A 21,097-nucleotide genomic window follows, 5' to 3' on the forward strand; every position below is an offset into this window, starting at 1 on the left:
CAAACCTGCTGCTGAAATGCAGGTCACTGCATGGAGTTAGACCTACAAGACCTACAGCATTTGTAATCGACTGTAGTGTAAGATGTACTATATGACGATTTAGCTCTATCTAGTAGGCTATACATGCTTGGCTGTGCCAAAGACCCTAACAGAATGACCTCATAACATAGGCCTAAATCTCTCTTATACTGAGAAATACTATTGTTTCATTCACTTCCCTTTGACCTGGACTGTTGGAGCTCGGAGCTTAAGATATTCACTGTACCCTGCATTTACATCTGCAACCACGTGCATGTGACTAATAAACTCTCCAAATCTCCAAATCTCTAAATCTAACACACAGCTGTCTAATACCTAAGGATTCTGCCCCGCTATCTCTCTAGATGGCATTTTGAAACCAATCCACTGCATAGTTTTCCACCACCTATCTCCACTATGCAATTCCCTTTTTTGTCACATCAATGACAAAACAGATAAGCAAAATTAAACCTTGACACAAGATGAAATTATGCTTGTTTTAGTTTTTTTTAGGACCAAACATTTAATTAATGTAGGTAGGCTGTCCCAAGGATTTGAAAAGATTACATAGGCTGAGGTTAATGGGGGTTGATTTTGTGGATGTTCACCTTGGCACGTAACAGTAAAACCACCCCCAAAAGATATAGCATGGTACGTTGAAGAGGATCATCATGCTGAAAGTGAGAAGGGGGGAACAGAAGGTACCATGGCCATGCTTTCCAGGTTTATAGGTAAACATACGATGTTTACTATATTTAAACTACATTAGATATAATGTAGTTTAACTAGAATGGCACGTAACAAATGCACATACTAGTAAGCAAAATCAATGGATATCACTCTAACCAAGCTATTCAGCAGCGCTAATAAATGGTTTGTTGTTTTGTGGCTTTGCTAAAATGCTTACATTTTATTAACATAACCATCGTATTAACTTGGTTACTTGCAGTACTCTTACTAACTTCTTATCCATAGTCACACATTGTGTACTTGTCAAGGGACATGGATCACTCTTTGTGTTTAACCTCTTGCTACTGAAATCACCTTCCTTCCTACCTCATAGCTGCATTCATACCGTCCAGAAAACAAGGTCTGTCCCTTCCTGTTCTTAATATGCTCATATAGAAAATTAATCAGATATGAAATAACATTAGACATGTATTGATGATTGATACATGGGAGTGAGGCATTTTGCTGCATGATGTCTGTAAGTGGTAATTTGCACTGTTGCCAGAGTAATTTATAGCAAATGTGTGTTCTGCTGTCATGAATTGCTATATAATGTGATATTACTAGCCTATACCTGTGTGTGATTACTTGCTCAATTTGTTCCCAGACACCGTAATTATACTCCCAGAAGCTACTACAGACAACTGGTCTATTTACCTTAATTATTGATCGCTGTAATACATGGTCATTACACGTCTTCTGGTTGTTGATATTGTAGTAGGATAAAATCTAATAGTACCATTAATTTCAGTGAATTCGAATTTCAAATGTCATAGTTGTTTGCAGTTATAAATAGACCATTACAGTTTATCTCAGTCTGACTTATTATTTGGTAGTACTATGGTACAAATACTCTTAAAGGGGCAGTTCAGACAAAAACTTGATTTTTCTGTGTTTTATATATATTTCCACACCATGAGGTTGAAATGATACTGTAAAATACTGAAAATTATGATAATGCACTTCTAGTGCTCTATTTTAACAAACCTAACACAATGGTAAATCTAGGGCTCGTATTTTAACAAATCCAACACAATGGTAAATTAAGGGCTCTATTTTAACAAACCTAACACAATGGTAAATCTAAGGGCTCTATTTTAACAAACCTAACACAATGGTAAATCTAAGGGCTCTATTTTAACAAACCTAACACAATGGTAAATCTAAGGGCTCTATTTTAACAAACCTAACACAATGGTAAATCTAAGGGCTCTATTTTAACAAACCTAACACAATGGTAAATCTAAGGGCTCTATTTTAACAAACCTAACACAATGGTAAATTAAGGGCTCTATTTTAACAAACCTAACACAATGGTAAATCTAGGGCTCTATTTAACAAACCAACACAATTGTAAATCTAAGGGCTCTATTTTTAACAACCTAACACAATGGTAAATCTAAGGCTCTATTTTTAACAAACATAACACAATGGTAAATCTAAGGGCTCTATTTTAACAAACCTAACACAATGGTAAATCTAGGGCTCTTTTTAACAAACCACACAATGGTAAATGTAAGGGTCTATTTTAACAAACCTAACACAATGGTAAATCTAGGGCTCTATTTTAACAAATCCAACACAATGGTAAATCTAAGGGCTCTATTTAACGAACCTAACACAATGTAAATCTAAGGGCTCTATTTTAACAAATCCAACACAATGGTAAATCTAAGGGCTCTATTTTAACAAACCTAACAAATGGTAAAATCTAAGCGGCCTATTTTTAACAAACCTAACAACAATGGTAAATCTAAGGGCTCTATTTTAACAAACCTAACACAATGGCAAATCTAGGGGCTCTATTTTAACAAACCTAACACAATGGTAAATGTAGGGGCTCTATTTTAACAAACCTAACACAATGGTAAATCTAGGGGCTCTATTTTAACAAACCTAACACAATGGTAAATGTAGGGGCTCTATTTTAACAAACCTAACACAATGATAAATCTAGGGGCTCTATTTTAACAAACCTAACACAATGGTAAATCTAAGCCCAGGCGGTAGCGCTATAGGTTCAGAGGTGTGTCAGAAATATTTTTGCTATTTTCACTATTACAATTATTGGTGCACTTGCTGGCCTTGGCGTGAAAGGGCTGGGGTTTGATGAATAAACAAGTTGTTGGTATGTTGAGTCTTGGCCCCTCACTGGCCAATCAGAACGTGCTCGATGGCGAAATATATGGGTGCTTCAAGTTGTGTATTTACGGTCATTTATGTATTGCCTTGGAATCAACAGCAATTCCAATGTTAGTCCGTTATAATTTGGCAAATGACTTACAGAAACTAAATAACAAAATGTAGACTTATCTTATACGGTGACCAAATATGTTTTCTGAACATAATCAGAACCATCTTACAGATCAGATCATATTCACACATCTACAGGAGTTGCATTGCAGGTGTGCCATGGAGTTGTCACCATAAAACCAGGAAGGTGAATAATTCCAATAAGTTGTAATAAGATTAAATGTTTTGACAATGTTTTAACAACAACAACAAAATGCACGTTAGTTTGCTATTTTGTCATGTAAAAACTGGCGCACTGGCATTTCAAGCCTGCCTAGTCAAGCCTTTAAGATTTATTTCCAAGTGGTCTCAGGAGTCAAACCCTTGATTTCCAAGCGGTCTCAGTAGTCGAACCCTTTATCAACAGGCTTGACTAGGCAGGCTTGAAATGCCAGTGCGCCAGTTTTTACATGACAAAATAGCAAACTAACGTGCATTTGACACTAGCACCACCTTAAAGCCAGCCAAAAATAGAGCCCCTAGTGTAAGAGCTGTTTGAGTAGACTGCCTGAAATGTCAGCTTGTTTGGCTGAGTAGGAATTTTTTATACCAGGCGGTATAAGTTAATAGACCAATAACAAAGAGAATTTGCCCTCTCTGCCAATAACAGATCGTTTTCAGGTGACACATCCCTCCCATTAGCCTCTACAATTAGGCCATTCTCTCTGAACACTCCCAGACACTCCTAGCTAAATTCTTGCTTGAGAAATTGCGTTTTGCTAAGAAGAAAATGTTTTTTTCTTTTTTTTACCATTTTACTTGAAAACAATCCCAGTAAGGTACTAAATTGTTAGAAATGATTTGATATTCAGATGAAAACGGCTGAATTTGACCTTTAATTAAGAACAGACGTAATTTATATGGACATGAATTCACCAGTACTGCATCTTCTAGCATGTGTTTCCATGTGCATACTGTTTACACAGTAAGTGTGAGTTGTTGTCTTGAAGGTATTATTTTGTTTTGTTCGGTTCCGTCTTCTTTTCGGTCTGGGGTTTTAATGGTTTTGAATTGCTGTTCATACCCAGCATCATCATAATCATGAGAGAATGAGAGGATTCTTAAAGGGGAGATTGTTGGTACTACGAGTCTCTGTTTCACTACCACAGAAAATAACAACTCTTCACTGACAGACTCTTTGTGGATTGACAATTTTTAACCTATAATTCTCCTCAAACAAGTCAACCTGTGTGAGTTTGTCTTTGTGGTGTCTTGCATCATGGAGCACTGTCATTATGTTTATACCACATGCTGCAATGTAATATAGAGAAAGCATTATGTTGGACATATCGACATATCGATGGTATGGAATAAGGATCATGGTAGTATACATACACACCACTAGATGTATGTGGTTTAGGTGAGCAGAGAGCAGCATGTCAGGTGTAAGCATTATGAGTACACAATAAAGATATTGTGCAGTGTGTTGTCTTGAAAACTCTCAATACATTATGGGTCTCTTTGGTTATGGCCCAGTGCACTGAATGTCACTTTTCATTCAAGGTTTTCTCACCATGTTAAGATACACAGTTAATTCTGTAGTTGCAGGGATGTTTGCAGAGGAAAAAGAACCAGTTGCTAAAGTAGAGGACGAAGAAGAAGATGAAGAGGAGGATGAGGAGGATGAGGAAGAAGTGGAAGATCATGATGAGGATGAGGATGAAGAAGAAGAGGAGAATGAGCATGAGGTTGAAGGAGAAGAAGATGAGGATGAAGAAGATGAGGATGAAGAAGAAGCTGATGATGAGGATGAGGAAGAATATGAAGAAGAGGAAGAAGAGGACGAGGAAGCAGCAGCTGAGGTTGAGATAGATGAGGATGATGATGATGATGATGATGATGGTGAGGCAGATGAAGAACAGCCTGCTGCAGTGGCTGAAGAAGAGGATGATGACGATAAGGATGTTGGAGATGATGATGAAGAGGCTGCTGCGGAGGCTGATGATCTTGAGGAGGAAGAGGCTGCTGCTGATGATGAGGAAGGGGCTGCTACTGCTGAGGATGAAGAAGATGATGAGGAGGAGGAAGAAGAGGCTGTTGCAGCGGATGAGGTGGCTGAGGAGGAGGGAGATGATGGTGAGGATGAAGCTGCTGCTGAAGTCACTGCTGAGACTGATGATGATGATGATGATGAAGAGTATGAGGCTCCCATTCTGATTGATGTTGATGACACAGTGACAGAAGCATCTGCTGGAGATGAGGACAGAGAGGAGGATGACACCACAGCTGAAGCTGAAACTGAAGCAATTACAGATGAGGATGCCAGTGATACTGCTGTTGCTTCCACTGATGATGACCATAATGAAGAGGATGAAACTAATGATGCCAGTGTTGAAGTCACAGAGGATGCTCCTGCTTCTACTGCAAATGACAACAACGATGATGATGATGGTAAACCCATTGACCTAGAAGATAACGATGATGACGATGATGATATCAAGGTCAATCTTGCTGATAGTGAGGATATTGATATCTCAGACACATTAGCTGAGGATACAACTGATGACTCTACAGATAGTTTAGAGGACACTGATGATGACATTGTCAGTGAGGACAGTGGTGCCATCGTTGATGACGTTGACAAAACAATGGAGGATTCAGGTGAGACTGTTAGTGATGTCACAGACATTTCTGATGACACAGCAGATGATGATGATGAGGGGAAGGATGCAGCTGAAGTGATCGGCAAAGATGATGACGCCGATGAAGATGATGGCATCACACCAGAAGCCTTTGATAGTTCTGCTCCTGAGGAAGATGATCTATCCAAGGATGAAGCAGAGGATGATGATGATGGCATTGATGACCTTCTTTTGACAGGTATTGACCAGTAACTTTCATTCCTCTGATGTTTCATCATCATGCATAACCCTCATACCTCTGTAGTACTGTCCATGAGAAGGTAATAACATTCATACATTATCAACTAACTGGTCAGAATTAAAACTAGCTGTATGTTTCATAGGGTACGTTATTGATTTTACAATTAATTATTTATACTGCACTCAAATCTGATATACAGTATAGATAAGAGATCAAATGAGTCTGAATAGTCTACACTTTTTGCAGATCCATAATAGAACAATCTGCCTTGAAACTAAAGCTTTCTCGGAGTCACATTATACAGCATCACAAAGATACCTTTTTTACCCATGAATGATGGTTGGTGATTTACTTAATACAGTATGTATTGTTCCTTGTAACAAGGCCTTAAATCATATTGATACATTCAGTAGGAATTATTACCTTAGGACTGCCCATGATATTCTTAATGGCATAAATGATGATGTTTGACACAGATAATATACAGTACAGTATGTAAGGAAGCCCAATGATGGAAGGATGGAAGACGCATGAATAGAGTGATGTAATAGTACACTTGATTTGTATATTGGTTATGTAATTGTCAACCAGAGTGGCCCAGGTAGACACAGTAAATACTTATGTTCCTCAATACACAATGAAATTACACTTTTCAATGACACTCCAGTACAAAGAAGATGGTGGTTACGGGGTGATAGAATTTGTTGTCCCTCTGTAGCAAGGCCTGTGTGGATGGAATTTTATCCAGTATGGTGCCTCCACAACAAACCAGGAAAAATGATAAGACATKAATGTTTTCATGACACACATTGTTTAATGTTCTAGTTTAGAAAAATGACTTGGTTTAGAATAATGTTGGACTTATTTCCAGATGATACACTGGTTAGGTTTGGCAACGGACCAACCTAGACATGAATATTGATGAAATCAGGCGAGGAGGTGTGTGTGGCCATGCATGTTCTGGGGTTGTGAGGGAGATCCCCGTATTCATACTGGGTAGATCAGAAGGTAGCATCTGCTGTTGCTCTTTAGGGTTGCCAGCCCAGTACCTCTGTAAGGCAGGGGGTACCAGAGGCAGTTGTCATGTGTGAACTTGCCACTCATCAAGCTCCTGTAGCTAGTTATATCCTCCGGGAGGTCGGTCAAGGGCTTGTGATTTCTCACAGTCCATTTTTGGCTACAGTCCATTTTTTTCCATCAGCAGTTGAAGTAGTGGCGGTTTATGTAGGAAGTGTTGTAGAAACAATAGTATTGCCACTGTTTTTTWAAATGATATTGAAACGCATTTATCATTCGTCATCTTATATCATATTTGTATACCATACTTACTCACCACATGCACAGCTTTCACTAATATGTCACCATAGCCTTGCTTTGATAGTTAGTAATAGTTTAATAGTTAGTAGTACCATCGCATCAGTAGATTACTAATGGTGCCGGCTTGATTAAAGATATTTAGTTTCTGCCATCTTTGTAAATCTGTTGAATCTTGAATTTGTTATGTAAATACTTTACAGAGAATTTACAGGTTKTGTGTGGCTCAGTTAATAGAGCATGGTGCTTGCAACGCCAGGGTTGTGGGTTCAATTCCCATGGGGGACGAGTGTGGAGACACATATTATGAAATGTATGCACTCACTAAGTCGCTCTGAATAAGAGTGTYTACTAAAACGTAAAAAATAATTGGCTAAACTTAAACGTTATCATTCAATGTTACCAGCGCTCAACGGTAAGTCTGTTCATATTGAAGCTCTCATTATTTTAATGGCAAAAGATGCCATTCATCCGATCAATATGCTTTCAAAATATGCTGCCAACATTTGATTTTATGATATAACTAATTGCATGCATTACAGTAACGCCACCTGTTGAAGAAACAATAACCCCGCTTTCTGAAGAGGCTAAAGAGACTGAAGTAGAGGAAAAGACAGAAGAGATCCAAGGTGAAAATTACCCATCATGCCATGCTTCTCTCACTCTTAGAGTTCAAATGGGTACCAAATGTTGTGTAACATACTGATGTTAGTACCAAATTAATCCATTGAAAGTCAGCATGACCCTTACAATGGCTGGGTAATATCCCCTAATGCAAAGTTAGGTTCCTCATTGATGCATTGAAACCTAGCAAAGCTATTCAGTTGCAGCTGTGCGTATATTCACAGAGATCATCCCTCCAGAAGCACCAGAAGAGGAGGAGGAGACTGAGGAACCATCTGCTGAACCAGAGCTGACAATAGAGGAAGCTTTGGAAGAAGAAGTAGTGGAGGAAGAGACAGCAGAGCCCGAATCCAAGGAGGAGGTAGAACCCATCACTGATACCAAGGAAGAGGAGGAGGAGGTAGCACCAGAGCATGGACTCGAGGAGGTGGTGGTAGCAGCATTGCCTGAAGCCGAGAAGGAGGAAGATGAGGTAGCTGAGCCCAAGGAGGAGGTAGAACCTGCAGTCAAAGGTAAATAAAAAGAGTGGGACGATGCAAGACACAGTCTGAGTGTTTGAATGGATGTGGGTGAGGTAAGGTAAGGATAAGGAGAGAGAGAGTAGAGTATGAGGAGCAGGGAGGTGGGAGAGGAGAGGAAGGCCTTAGGCTAATTCTTTGATCTCTCTCCGTCTTCTCCATTACTCATTTTCCCATCTGTTCCTTTTTATCAATATTAAGTATATGTCTCGGTGGCTGGCATGTCTGCATGAGAATGTCTCAGACTGTGCCACTCACTATACGCTTAGAAAAAAGTTGCTATCTAGAGTTCCTTGGCTGTCCCCATAGGAAAACCCTTTGAAGAACCATTTTTGGTTCCAGGTAGAACCTATTTGGTTCCAGGTAGAACCTTTCCACGGAGGGTTTTACATGGAACCCAAAAGGGTTATCCTATGGGGACAGCCAAAKAACCCTTCTGGAACCTTTTCTTCTAAGAGTGTACCATAGAGAATGTTCAATAACAATGGTCTGGTTTTGGAGTTTATCTCTTTACCCTTTCAGCTTTAGTTCACCACGAAAGCTAAAGGTCAACATCATTCTAATAGGCTAATGAAAATATGACAAAACAATCATCCCCTTACAAATACGTGAATCAAACATTTGTCGGAATTATATCAAAGCTATGTACAGTATGTATGCATTCCGTTGAGGTACCTCAGCTTGAAATTCCTTATTATCTGCTCTGGTAGATAAAAATATAATCATTTTTATATGGCTGAGTTGTGATCAAAGGAATGTTATTGCTGCTTGATGTGCCATGTTTACTCTAAGAGGCTTGGCACATGTTTTCCCCTCCAGTGATATTGTGCGTTATACAGAATGGTCATGGTCACATTTCAACAGAACAGCTGAAGCATCCACAACTACTAGAACATATTTGTTGTATTCTGTTTTACATTCAGGACACTCATTTTTATTGGATTTCTTTCTTTTTATTGAACCTTTATTTAACTCATCACACGGTCAAGATACCATTCCATCCTCAATGTCTTGGAATTGCCATTGTCAATTGTGTTTACGTTTGGAGACATGCTGTGAATGATCTAATCTGCAATGGTAGGGAAATGTGACGTGATAGAAGTTGAAATAACTGCCATTGTGGCAAAGTATGTAGATTCCTGTGGGTTTTAAGAGCAAAAAAATATACCCAGATTACCCCAGAGTCATTGTTTTACGTTAGATAGCGTCACTGCAGGCGGAATTAACGTGCTATCTTACGTAAGATAATGCCCCAGTGTAGCATACAGAAGTGCAATTGGAAATTGTGACCTTGGGACTACAAGGATCTATCTGAGCAAAGCATAGTTCTGAGACATTGAGCATTAACTTTTCCACATCCCAGATCTTTAAACTGTATTGTAGTGAATTCTTCTTTCATAAAACATYAAGGTCCTCACCTTAAAGGTACCTCAAGTGCAGAGTATCAAAATTCTTAGACATTTGTAAATTTGTTTTTTTTAGGGGGGTGCAAACAAAACACAGATAGAACCTTATGGTTCTGAAATCTGGGTTCAGCCATAAGATTCTATCTGGCACAGAATGTTACAATTATTTATATTTCAATAGAAAAGTACAGACATTTAATGATGTAATAAAGAGAATACCTTTCCTTCTTTCTAATCACATCATCAAATTTATAAATACATTTTTATCACACAGTTGTTAAAGCGATAGTTCCCTAAAATGACAAATACACAATATCCCATGGAGAACTAGCAACGTTGCTAATGCTTAGCTCTGGATGAGTAAACTGATATATTTTTCTGGTGTCTGACACCCGAAGTCAGTAAACTACTTGATAGTTATTAGTCAATTGTGGTATGTTTCCAATGCACCTTAAACATGCTCTAAGGCTCCTGTATGTATTTGTTTTTACCATAAAGAGCTTAAGTGGTGGCTATTCTTTTGAAAAAGTGGTGAAAAAAATCTAAGCAATTGCAAAAGAAACGAGAGCCTATGTTATGAATAATCAAGGACTTGGGACTATAAGGTTCTATCTGCAAAATGTATGGTTTTGAAATCATTTGTATTTTTCACATCCCAGATCTTAGAACTGTTTTGTGACGTCTTGTCAAATAGAACCTTATAGTCCCAAGGTCTCTAAATGACAGTGTAGCTCCCACAAGGCTTAGGGCTGTAGTGGGCTCTGAGGTCTAGATGTACACACCATAGAGGCTGGAGACAAATCCACAGGATTGTATAGGAGCCAATCCTCCTGTGGGAGAGGAAGAGGACGCAGTCTGCACAGTCACAGTCCCTACAGGATGCAAAGGCAAAACAGGATCAATAGTATGAGAGAGATTCAGAGTAATGATGGCCTTTGAGGCAAACACTTGTTGCATGCTMCTAGATGATGATCTGATGGCATGACTTTCATTATATTTAAGGTCAATGGTATTGCCTCTCAAGCTATTTTGAATGATCAAGTCAAGTAGGATGTGTAAGTGCCAAATTCTAGCAATTGTTAAAGATATTTTTAGTTTAGAAACATTTGCATAATTTATAAGCCATAGAAAATTATCCATACCACCACAGTATTTGTTATTGTCAGTGAAGCACAAACACAGAAATACACTATGTCAGCATTTCCCAAACGTGGCTGCTATTGAAACGTGGTCCCTTGAGAAAATCTATCATTTTAAAATGTGCTTTGCATAGGTACAATATATGCAATCAAGTCAACGAAGGGTATTTTACACTGTTAGAATACACATGGATTTCATTATTATGTGTTGAGGAAACCTGGGGTAGACTGGAATTTTGTAAATATAATCACATAGCGAGGCAAGATAACATTTTAATTGGGGTCCCCTGTCATTTTTTCATGTTAATTTGGAGAGTAGAAAAAAGGCTGGGAACTCATGCCCTATTTCCCCCATGATGCACTAGATGGGAGTCTAGGTTCTGAATCTACACAGTGAACTTCCTAACAGGAACTTCCTGTAGGCTAGCCTGAGAGGAACCACTCCCCTTTGCTCCTGCTGATGTCTTAGAAACATGACATCATAACACTGATGTGGATTTACTGTCCATTTTCATATAGCTCATGCCAACATGGACTTTGTAGAGATGGACTTAGCTTCCATGCATGTATACATTTAGATCATTTAGATCAGGGCTGAAATGATTGACACCCTTGATAAAGATTAACAAAAATGACTGTAATGTATAAAATAAATTATTCAAATGTTGAGCTATGTTGTGTGCAAAAATGGGAAATTAAATTATGTTAAATTAATACAATTGCTCAGAGAAAGAGATGTGGTTTAACGAGTAATTATTTTTTCTCAGAAGTAGGGGTCAAAAGGATTGACAACCCTGTTTTCAATAGYTTTAAATACCTGACCTTGCAAGGATAACAGCACTGAGCCTTTTTCTAAAATGTTTAATGAGTTGGAGAACACATTGGGAGGACTCTWAGACCATTCCTCCATACAGAATCTTTCCAGATCCTTGATATCCTTTCGTCTGCACTAATGGACTGACCTCTTCAACTCAAACCACAGGCTTTCAATAGGTTTCAAGTCTGGAGACTGAGATGGCCATTGAAAAATGTAGATTTTGTGGCCAATTAACCATTTCTTYGTGGATTTTTATGTGATTATTGTCTTGCTGGAAGATCCACCTGCAGCAAAGTTTCAGCCTCTTGGCAGAGGCAACCAGGTTTTTTCTTAAAATATCCTGGTACTGGCTAAAGTTCATGATGCTTTTGATCTTAATAAATTCTCTGTTGTTTGTGTATGAAATCTTGCCAATATTGTACGTCACTAAGAATGATCATATTTATTTTCCATTTATAAGAAAGGTGAAATCTTAATGTTATTTATAATTTAAATGTTACTATATTTAAAAATCATTTCAGGTATGTCAAGCCATATTGCCCCACTTTTCTTGAATAGTAAAAAAAATTATATTAKATTTTTCATATTTTCATAATATTTGTACTTGAGCTTGTGTCCTCAAAGTGATTAGACCTCAGCAATTTAAAGCTATTTTTAACCAGAAATGTGAGTTCCAGACCTTTCCAAAACTATGCAACATTACCAGTCATTGTTTATGGCCATCCAGTGGCCATCTCATTGCCCTGTCATTTAACAAGGGACCAGTGGAAGCAAAATACCCYGATAACACCAAAGATCCAACACCATATTTCACAGAAGATCCCTCCCAATGTGTTCTCCAACTCATAAAACATTTTAGAAAAGGCTCAGTGCCGTTGTCCTCATAAGGTGAGGTATTGAACACAGAGACACCTACAGTATAATTCTGACCCCTACCTTTTTGAGACAAAAAAGCATTACTTATTAAACAAAATATTTTTCTCTGAGGAATTGCATTAGTATAAAGTAACATCATTTCTCATTGTTTTTGCACAAAATATGTCAATAATTTCGAACCCCTCTGTAAATCAATCACTCCTGTTGGCAATACTCTTCAATACTCTTGTACACTAAGTGCAGCTGCCCACTTACAGTGTACTGTAGGAGTTATTAATTCTCTTCAGAATCTGAGGACATCTTGCCACACCAAAAAGTATTATGTTAAAGTCTGTGGAACAGATTWTTCTTCAGTCTCGTGACGCGGTTTGACCTTAAGCCTCGGAACAGGATTGGTTGACAACTGTTTCTTTTTGTCATGTCTTGCAAAATCTTTGTCTCTCCTCAAGCTGAAAAGTGTCCAACAACTGAGCATCTATTGTATATGTTATTTTGTGTTTGCATCTGGCTGAGAAAGAAGAACAGTGTTCAGACTACAGTATGAGTAATAACATATATTTTAATTTGATAGAATGGGAAACTACACTATATATTCATATATCTATTTACTCTATATTTTTATATTTACTAATGGATCAGTGATATATTTACTAATGGATCAGTGATATATTTACTAATGGATCAGTGATATATTTACTAATGGATCAGTGATATATTTACTAATGGATCGATCAGTGATATATTCCAGAACGGATCCAGAAAGGGAGCTGATCGTGACATCATGGTCTTCTAGTTTTACTGTCCTGTTCTGTCCTACAGCCCTAAAGCATGCTTTACATGTTGACATTTTTTCTCCAGCATTCGTGTTCAAACTGCAAAAGGAGGACAAGACTGAAACAATTAAACCTCCATCTTTTGAAATACTTTTCTCTTGGAATCCCTGATGATTTCAATCAGGATAAAGAGAAATGCTTTGTTTTATCAGCTTATACAATACAAACAGAAAAAAATAAGATAAAGGAATAATTGTTTAATAACACAGATCATGTACTTGACCGCAGGGCTGAATAGAATCAAGGAAGGAATTAGCATTTTTGGCTAAAAGCTTTCAAATGAGATCAGTCTCAATGTCCCCGAAAGCATCAGAGAAGCAGCTYCAAATTTGATTTCTGCAGCATGATCTTTTGATTTACACAAATTGGAAGTATTGTGGTATCCTTATATTATATTTCCCCACTGATTATGGCCTCAAGCACTATGGCAACCACCATTATTTTTCTGTTATTTGCAACTTTGTCATTGGATGCTAGATTCAGCTGCATAGGTTTGCTGTGAAGATCCCATCTCTCAAGTGAAAGGTTACTGTTTAATCAAAATGTGTCACATTAATTCTGACAAATTCAAGCAATCCAGATTTCTAATAAAGCTGTCATATTTGCATCCTGTAACTTACACTTGCCACTTTTCAAATTAATTCCAGTCGTAACCTTTTTTTATTTATGAATGCATAATGTTAACGCTACAGTACAAGAGATCTGACTTTTAATGAAGGAAACATGCGTATTGTTAGTTCAGAAAATCCCCTTTTTSGTTGAATATTGATTTTCTGAGTAGAAAAATCACCCTCTTGGTTGAAGAATTAATTATATTCTTTGTTTGTTATTCACCTAACTTTTCTCCCCCCTGCTATTGAAGCATGTCACTACAGGTCTTTTATGAGGATATATGTGTATGACATCAAAGGAAAAGAGCTCCATCTTACATTTATGTTGATTGATTATTTAGAAGAGGGTTTAGTATACCAGACCATTTGGCTGTTTACATATTTATTTGTATTGATCAGTGAATCAATTTCTTTTTCAGAGGTAAAGGTCCAGCAAGCTGCTACTCCTGCACATCAAGGTATATCAGTAGCCTTGTCGGTTATTGATCTGAACAGGGGYGCAACTTTCACTGGGGACAGGGGGGGACATGTCCCCCCCCACATTCTGAAATGTCATTTTTGTCCCCCCCCCCAGTTTTATCATTGGAATGTGATACAAAATGAGGCAATGGTGTGCTTTAGGACCATGCGGATGCCTCCAAGCGGTCGGGTAGGCTGTTTGGAGTGTTTATTAAAAWAWATATATATATTATGTTCCCCCACTTCTAAAACCAAAGTTGCACCCCTGCATCTGAATATCATTGAAAAAGAGAAACRAATAAATAGTGACATGTAAATACAAAGATCTATCGTAAAGCTTAAAGCTGTGCATTCCATTTTACAGTAGTGTGCCCTTGTATGCATTCATCAAAACCAAAAGAGCCTGAAAGTGAGCCAGCGGAGGAAAAAGGTATTGATATACCACTAATAGATCAATATCATGCATGGTTGTGGAGAAGTGAGAGCTGTTCATYACTAACCTCTTCATATCTTTACCATACTTTTGGCTGGCCTTATTTCTGTGAGTAGGGCTGTGTTCCCCTATGGGTCAAATGTATTTGTATAGGACAACTATTGGAGTGATTCTTTCTGCTTAATATAGCCTTGGATGTAGAACTGGCTGTCATAAAAGTGTCTTATGACTTTGAGAGGATGCCTACGTGTAGTAGACTTAACACCTTTTTCTGCTTCTGACTTATTGGGCTATTGGCAACACTTAAAACTTTGGTTTAATGATATCAGTGTTATAAGTTTCATTTATGGCTTAAATGTTGTTGTAGACATACTAACTATCAAGTAATTCAAAGTCCATTGCTACAACTTGACCCATATGTGCTGCAGGTTTGCAGTGTTTCTACCAAACATAGGTTAATAAAAGTTCAGTAGTGAGTAACTCCCCAGTAACTCAATTTTGACTTATGGTTTGCGTTTCTTTGGTTTTGCTTCTCAAAGTCGCCATCTAGTGGAGAAGTTTAGATAAGCCATGCATTAGGGTGCGTTTCTCTAATTGCTGGTATATATCTGTGTCATATGTAGCTAAACATGTCAAGAGGAAAGTAGCCAAGCAAGGTATGTTAGAGTCACTTTATCCTTCATGTGGTTAGGAATAGCAGCACAGTAGTGCATCGCTTCATGCTCCCCAAGGAGGGTGTTGGTTGCTGTTGAAGTAAGAGCTTATGTAGAAGTAGAGGAATGAAAAGCCCTTAACAGGCCCTAAACAGCACTAAGGCACTCTTAATGTGTAACTGCACCATATAGAAAGTACCGTAAACTGTGGTAATCCATGTATACTGCTGTGCCAGTGATGATGATCTCACTTTTTTGCCTGCTGTATATTTATAGAAGCAGCTTTTCTATTAACATAAACATCTTAATTGCAATTTTGGAGAAAATGCTSAGTGGAAGTTTTCAGATAAAGTGTGCTTTTGTGTATTACCATGTTTGTAACTGGGAGCATGTGGAAACCTTARAGAGCATGGCATTATTGAACCTTGCCTCAATAGGCATAATACTGGCCCCTGCTGTTTGAAAATGGGCAAATCTACATTGGTAACAGATATAGAGCCCTCAAACGCAACTCTGGACCTAGAAGCCAGTTCCACTGCATTCATTGTTCCTCTCTAATCAGAGACTKATTTAGACCTGRGACACCAGGTGGGTGCAATTAATTTAATTATCAGGTAGAACAGAAAACGAGCAGGCTTCAGACCTCGTAGGGTAAGAATTGAATGCACCTGATATAGAGTATGTATCCTACATCTATACATCTCTATACAATGTGTCAATGTGTTTTCTATTTGATAGCTATATGCTAGATATGCACATGACATGAGCATTGCATGATACAGTATGCACTCTGAGTTGTTGACTTTGTAGTGTCTCAAGCATGGTGTAAGAGAAAAGGTTTAGGCAATCAAAATGAACACTGGACTGTAACAATTTCATATTAGATGAGTCTGAGAGTATTTTAAAATGAACTAATAATATACATTTACATATACAACTTTATGACTTGTTTGACCATAACCATTTCCTCATCCACAGCTAAAAAGGCCACTCCTGATCGGAAGAGTATGTGTTGTGAAGCTGATATTTCATGTTGCTTTGAATGTAGCTTTGAAAGTAGCTTAGAGACTAGAGAGGTTTGATGAACCAAGTCAATCTTAGTGCAAAGCTGTTCATCTTTAAAGTGGTAGAGGATCTTTAATTCTCTTCAGGTTGATCAGAAATCTTTTTAAAATTAAAGATGAAACAGAGATTGAATTGTAGATTCTAGATGGTTTATCCGCTTCACCGCTTAGCCACATTTGTCAGAAGTAGTTAGCTGTACTGTAGTCAGAAGTAGTTAGCTGTACAGTATGATTATGCCAATTATAATCTTAGCTATTGCAATTCTCAAACATTTGACATTTTCAGTAATTTTTCTGTCATATGGTTTTATTTTAAAACAGCTATACATTCAAATCAAATCAAAATATAATATAATGTTATTGGTCACATACACATGGTTAGCAGATGTTAATGCGAGTGTAGCGAAATGCTTGTGCTTCTAGTTCCGACAGTGTAGTAATATCTAACAAGTAATCTAACAATTCCACAACAACTTCCTAATCACACAAATCTAAAGGGGTGGAATAAGATTATGTACATATAAATATATGGATGAGCGATGACCGAGAGGCATAGGCAAGATGCAATAGATGGTATAAAATATAGTATATACATATGAGATAGGTATGTAAGATATGTAAACATTATTAAAGTGCCATTAATAAAGTGACTAGTGATCCATTTATTAAATTGGCCAATGATTCCTGAACGTGTTCTCTAAAAGTTTGGCATTCAGCTTTGGCATACAACTACAGCACTAAGTAAGAATGTGTATATAATGTTCCCTTGTGTCATGTATTCTGTGTTCATTTTCAGAGGCCCCTAAAAAGGAACCAGCAGTGAGAACTAAGAGAGGTACCATTGGAAAACGATGWATTTTCTGTACATTTACTGTGTATTTCAATGTTGATAATACATAATATTAGGTAATGCAGAAACATGCTGAAGGTACTAGTTGCTCTATTTATGAGAAGAACATCAATGACATATTCATTATTGTTATGTGATTTTTTTCTATTATAAAGAACGAGACATGTGCAAGCCAGTTGAGAACACAAAAAGGAGAGGTAGGACTAATCTTCATTTTCAGCTTATTATCACATCTCTGAAAGACAAATGTTTCATCTTGAGGAGATTTTGAAATATTTATTTAAGTTGAATGGCAAGTACAGTGAACTTATGCAATAGCCTACTATATTGTCTGTATTTGAAATGAAGAACAGATTTACACACAAGTGAAATGCTGTTTGCAAGTTATTTGAATAAAACAAAATACAACAATGAATAAATAAAAAATATTCTAAGATTGCTTTGCCCCTTTGAATGTGTGGTGGAACATCTCTCTGTAACTCCTCTAACAATGTCATTGAACCAGAGGTTGCAAGGCAATTGGAGTTAGAAGAGGCGATCAGAAAGAGAGGTACAGTATTTTTTTAAACAGTACAGGCCCAAGTTGAATGACTTAGCTATATATATGTATAAAGGATATGATATATAAAAYATATATTCGATGATTTGTCAATGCCCCTGAGCAGTACAGTGCAGAACAGTACAGWCTTCTATATAGTTTGATGGATACAGAACAAAATACTCAATGATAAAAGGTATTCTTTTCTCAGTGTCTTACAATTCATGAAAAGACAGACATAGCACTCACTGCTTAAAGAAAGTAAATCGTCTGGTTTTAAACTGCCCAGTTTTATTTAGTTCAAATCAGTCAAATATGTGTGGAGATCACCCTCTTCTCCTCAGTTCTCCTAGTTGGGAGAGTAAGGTCTTTAGAGCGGCTGAGGTGGAAAAATACTTCAAAGTCACCGATCAGATGTAACCCCGCTGTGCCATTCYCTTTCCCTCCTTAGAACTCAGACTTAAAAAGGAAGTGAAGGAGAAGTCCACAAAGAAAGGTAACTCAGTCATGCATTAATTAAAGCTTTTTTTAAGAGTCAGAGTCTGTGCCCGGACTTGTGTTATGTCTGTCCAACACCTCATGTCTTTATTTCTGTCCTCTTTTTATCATATTGCAGATTCTCAACATGTAGATGCGGGGGTACCTGCACCTGCACCAGGTAAATGTGTCTTCTTCATGGTACCGTTCAGATAGCATTGTCTCATCTTAGGACACATTGCAGTACGAGAGAACATACAGTAGACAAGAATCAGACCACATTTTGAGTATGTTGTCTTTCTATCATGTACATTGAAACACTATTTCAAGCAACAAATTATTCAATACATTGACATTTCATAGCATGCATGTTCTGTATGAATGTGTGATGTTGTATGTTGTAGTTCCCACCTGTCAACCCACACCAGTCTACTGGCCATCATCACCTCCTGGGTGGTATCGTAAGTATGCACTAACGCTCTGAAGCACCTCCTAAAGGTACTGTATAACAATAGTAATAATAATAACTTTATTATTTGCTTCATACATATTCATATCAGTGGTAATTGTTGTTCTGTATACTGTATGTCACTCTTCTATTACAGTAATAATACAATCCTTAATACATTCCTTAATATATCCTGTATATGTCACGTATAATATGTTGTGTGTATGTTCCGTATATGTCCTGTATATGTCCAGTATAATRTGTCCTGTACATATCCTGTATATGTCCAGTGTAATATGTCCTGTATATATCCTGTATATTTCCAGTAYAATATGTCCTGTATATGTCCAGTATAATATGTCCTGTTTGTGTACAGTATAATATGTCCTGTATATGTCTAGTACAATCTGTTCCTGTATATGTCCTGTTGTCCAGTATAATATGTCCTGTATATGTCCAGTATAATATGTCCTGTATATGTCCAGTATAATATAATCCTGTAAATGTCCAGTATAATATGTACTGTATATGTCCAGTGTATATATTCCTGTATAGTTCCGGCCAGTATAATATGTCCTGTATAGTCCAGTATAATATATCCAGTATATGTCCAATATAATATGTCCTGTATAATATGTCCAGTATAACATGTCTCGCATAATATATCCTGTATATGTCCATAATATGTTTGTAATGTCCAGTATATATGTCTGTAATATGTCCAGTAATAATATGTCCTGTTTATATCCTTAATATGTCCAGTATAATATGTCCTGTATATGTCCAGTATAATATGTCCTGTTTATATCCTGTATATGTCCAGTGTAATATATCCTGTATATGTCCAGTATAATATGTCCAGTATAACATGTCTAGCATAATATGTCCAGTATAATATGTCCTTCTCAAACTTGACTGAAAATAATCCATTTATCTTCCAGTGCATCACATATTCACAGACAATCCATTCCCACCTACAACTATGACAGGTATTTGGTATTATTTTAATTATTTCCAATTAGGTAATTAATTGTTAACATTAACACTATTTAAATGTGTCTGACATGTCTGCAGAGCTCTGTGTTGTAATTATGGCCAGAAGTTAATCCTGATCATGTAACCAGACCAAGAAAACCTCCGACCCCTAGTTACTAGGGCTGAGAGTTATCTACTTCACAGCCTTTTCCACATACACCATTTACTGTACAGATATAGGATCTTAATTTGAGCCAATGTTCTATAGCAGGAATAAATAATATTGCAGTAACAGGAAATTAGAATTATTATATAGATTACAATTCATGTACATTTTTGTAAGGGTTGGTGCATTTTTCATGAGTGAAAATCCAGCCTGAAATTTCAAAGTGGAAATTGCAAACTTCAGAAGCMTTTTTTAAACCAAAAAACAATTAACTACAARTTTTAAATTTCCTGCAATGCAACAATGTTCTCCTGCAACAGGGTGATCAAATTAAGATTCTACATCTGTATGTCTTTATGTCCTTGTATAGGTTTCTAATTATTATCGCTTGGTAAACATTGATGTATTGTTAACAATAACCATTTTGAAAATACTAAAGATCTCSATCTTTAAGTTGCTCTGCACAATGTTCCTTTATTGTTCTATTGTGTCAGTTGTGCCTCTAGTTACAGTTGCATTTCCCAGCAGTTTCCTGGTGTTTCTCACCGAAAAGGTCTTGTGATTACAACTTAAAACAAACAGTAGACATATACTGTACATTTTCTAAATAAATATCAACAATATGCCCTATATTATTTAAAAATACATTCTGTCTTATGAATTACTTTTATAATTTTACCAAGTGTGCAATGAAAAGACACTGTAATGGGAAGTTAAKTGATCTGTCTTCCTGCTGTTTAACCTTATTTAACACACCTTGTTTTTTCCCTTGTTGCTCAACACCTCAGCTACTTTTTTCTCCTTGTCATCAGATGTCATTTTAATTGGCTAATATGTTTGATTCACATGTTTTATCCAAAGTTGCATTATACACGAATTTACAACTTTTTTCAGCATCTCCACTGCATATTCCAACAGCTCATCCAACTCAGTCATTTTATCAAGCTCCTCCAGCGTATCAAGTTTATCAAGCTCCTCCAGCTCAACCAGCAGCTCCAGTTCAACCAGCTGAACCAGCACCTGCACCAGCTACT

At 37.2% G+C, this 21,097-nt stretch overlaps 1 protein-coding gene across 2 annotated transcripts in view; it reads left to right on the forward strand.

Moving 5' to 3' along the window:
- LOC111954137 (triadin-like) overlaps positions 1-21,097 on the forward strand; it is a 61,027-nt gene that overhangs the window by 17,728 nt on the left and 22,202 nt on the right. The window contains exons 6-22 of one of the 2 annotated variants that reach the window (XM_070435820.1): positions 642-749; positions 1,082-1,108; positions 4,582-5,859; positions 7,719-7,805; positions 8,025-8,312; positions 14,420-14,458; positions 14,824-14,889; positions 15,516-15,548; positions 16,524-16,550; positions 17,406-17,444; positions 17,615-17,656; positions 17,965-18,009; positions 18,449-18,493; positions 18,614-18,655; positions 18,879-18,935; positions 19,864-19,911; positions 20,958-21,097. In XM_070435820.1, the coding sequence (XP_070291921.1) occupies positions 642-749; positions 1,082-1,108; positions 4,582-5,859; positions 7,719-7,805; positions 8,025-8,312; positions 14,420-14,458; positions 14,824-14,889; positions 15,516-15,548; positions 16,524-16,550; positions 17,406-17,444; positions 17,615-17,656; positions 17,965-18,009; positions 18,449-18,493; positions 18,614-18,655; positions 18,879-18,935; positions 19,864-19,911; positions 20,958-21,097 (2,411 nt within the window). The remainder of the gene's footprint in view (positions 1-641; positions 750-1,081; positions 1,109-4,581; positions 5,860-7,718; positions 7,806-8,024; positions 8,313-14,419; positions 14,459-14,823; positions 14,890-15,515; positions 15,549-16,523; positions 16,551-17,405; positions 17,445-17,614; positions 17,657-17,964; positions 18,010-18,448; positions 18,494-18,613; positions 18,656-18,878; positions 18,936-19,863; positions 19,912-20,957) is intronic. The other variant, XM_070435821.1, reaches the window with a different exon arrangement.

The sequence above is a fragment of the Salvelinus sp. IW2-2015 genome, linkage group LG28, assembly GCF_002910315.2.
Source record: "Salvelinus sp. IW2-2015 linkage group LG28, ASM291031v2, whole genome shotgun sequence".
NCBI classification, from domain to species: Eukaryota; Metazoa; Chordata; class Actinopteri; order Salmoniformes; family Salmonidae; genus Salvelinus; species Salvelinus sp. IW2-2015.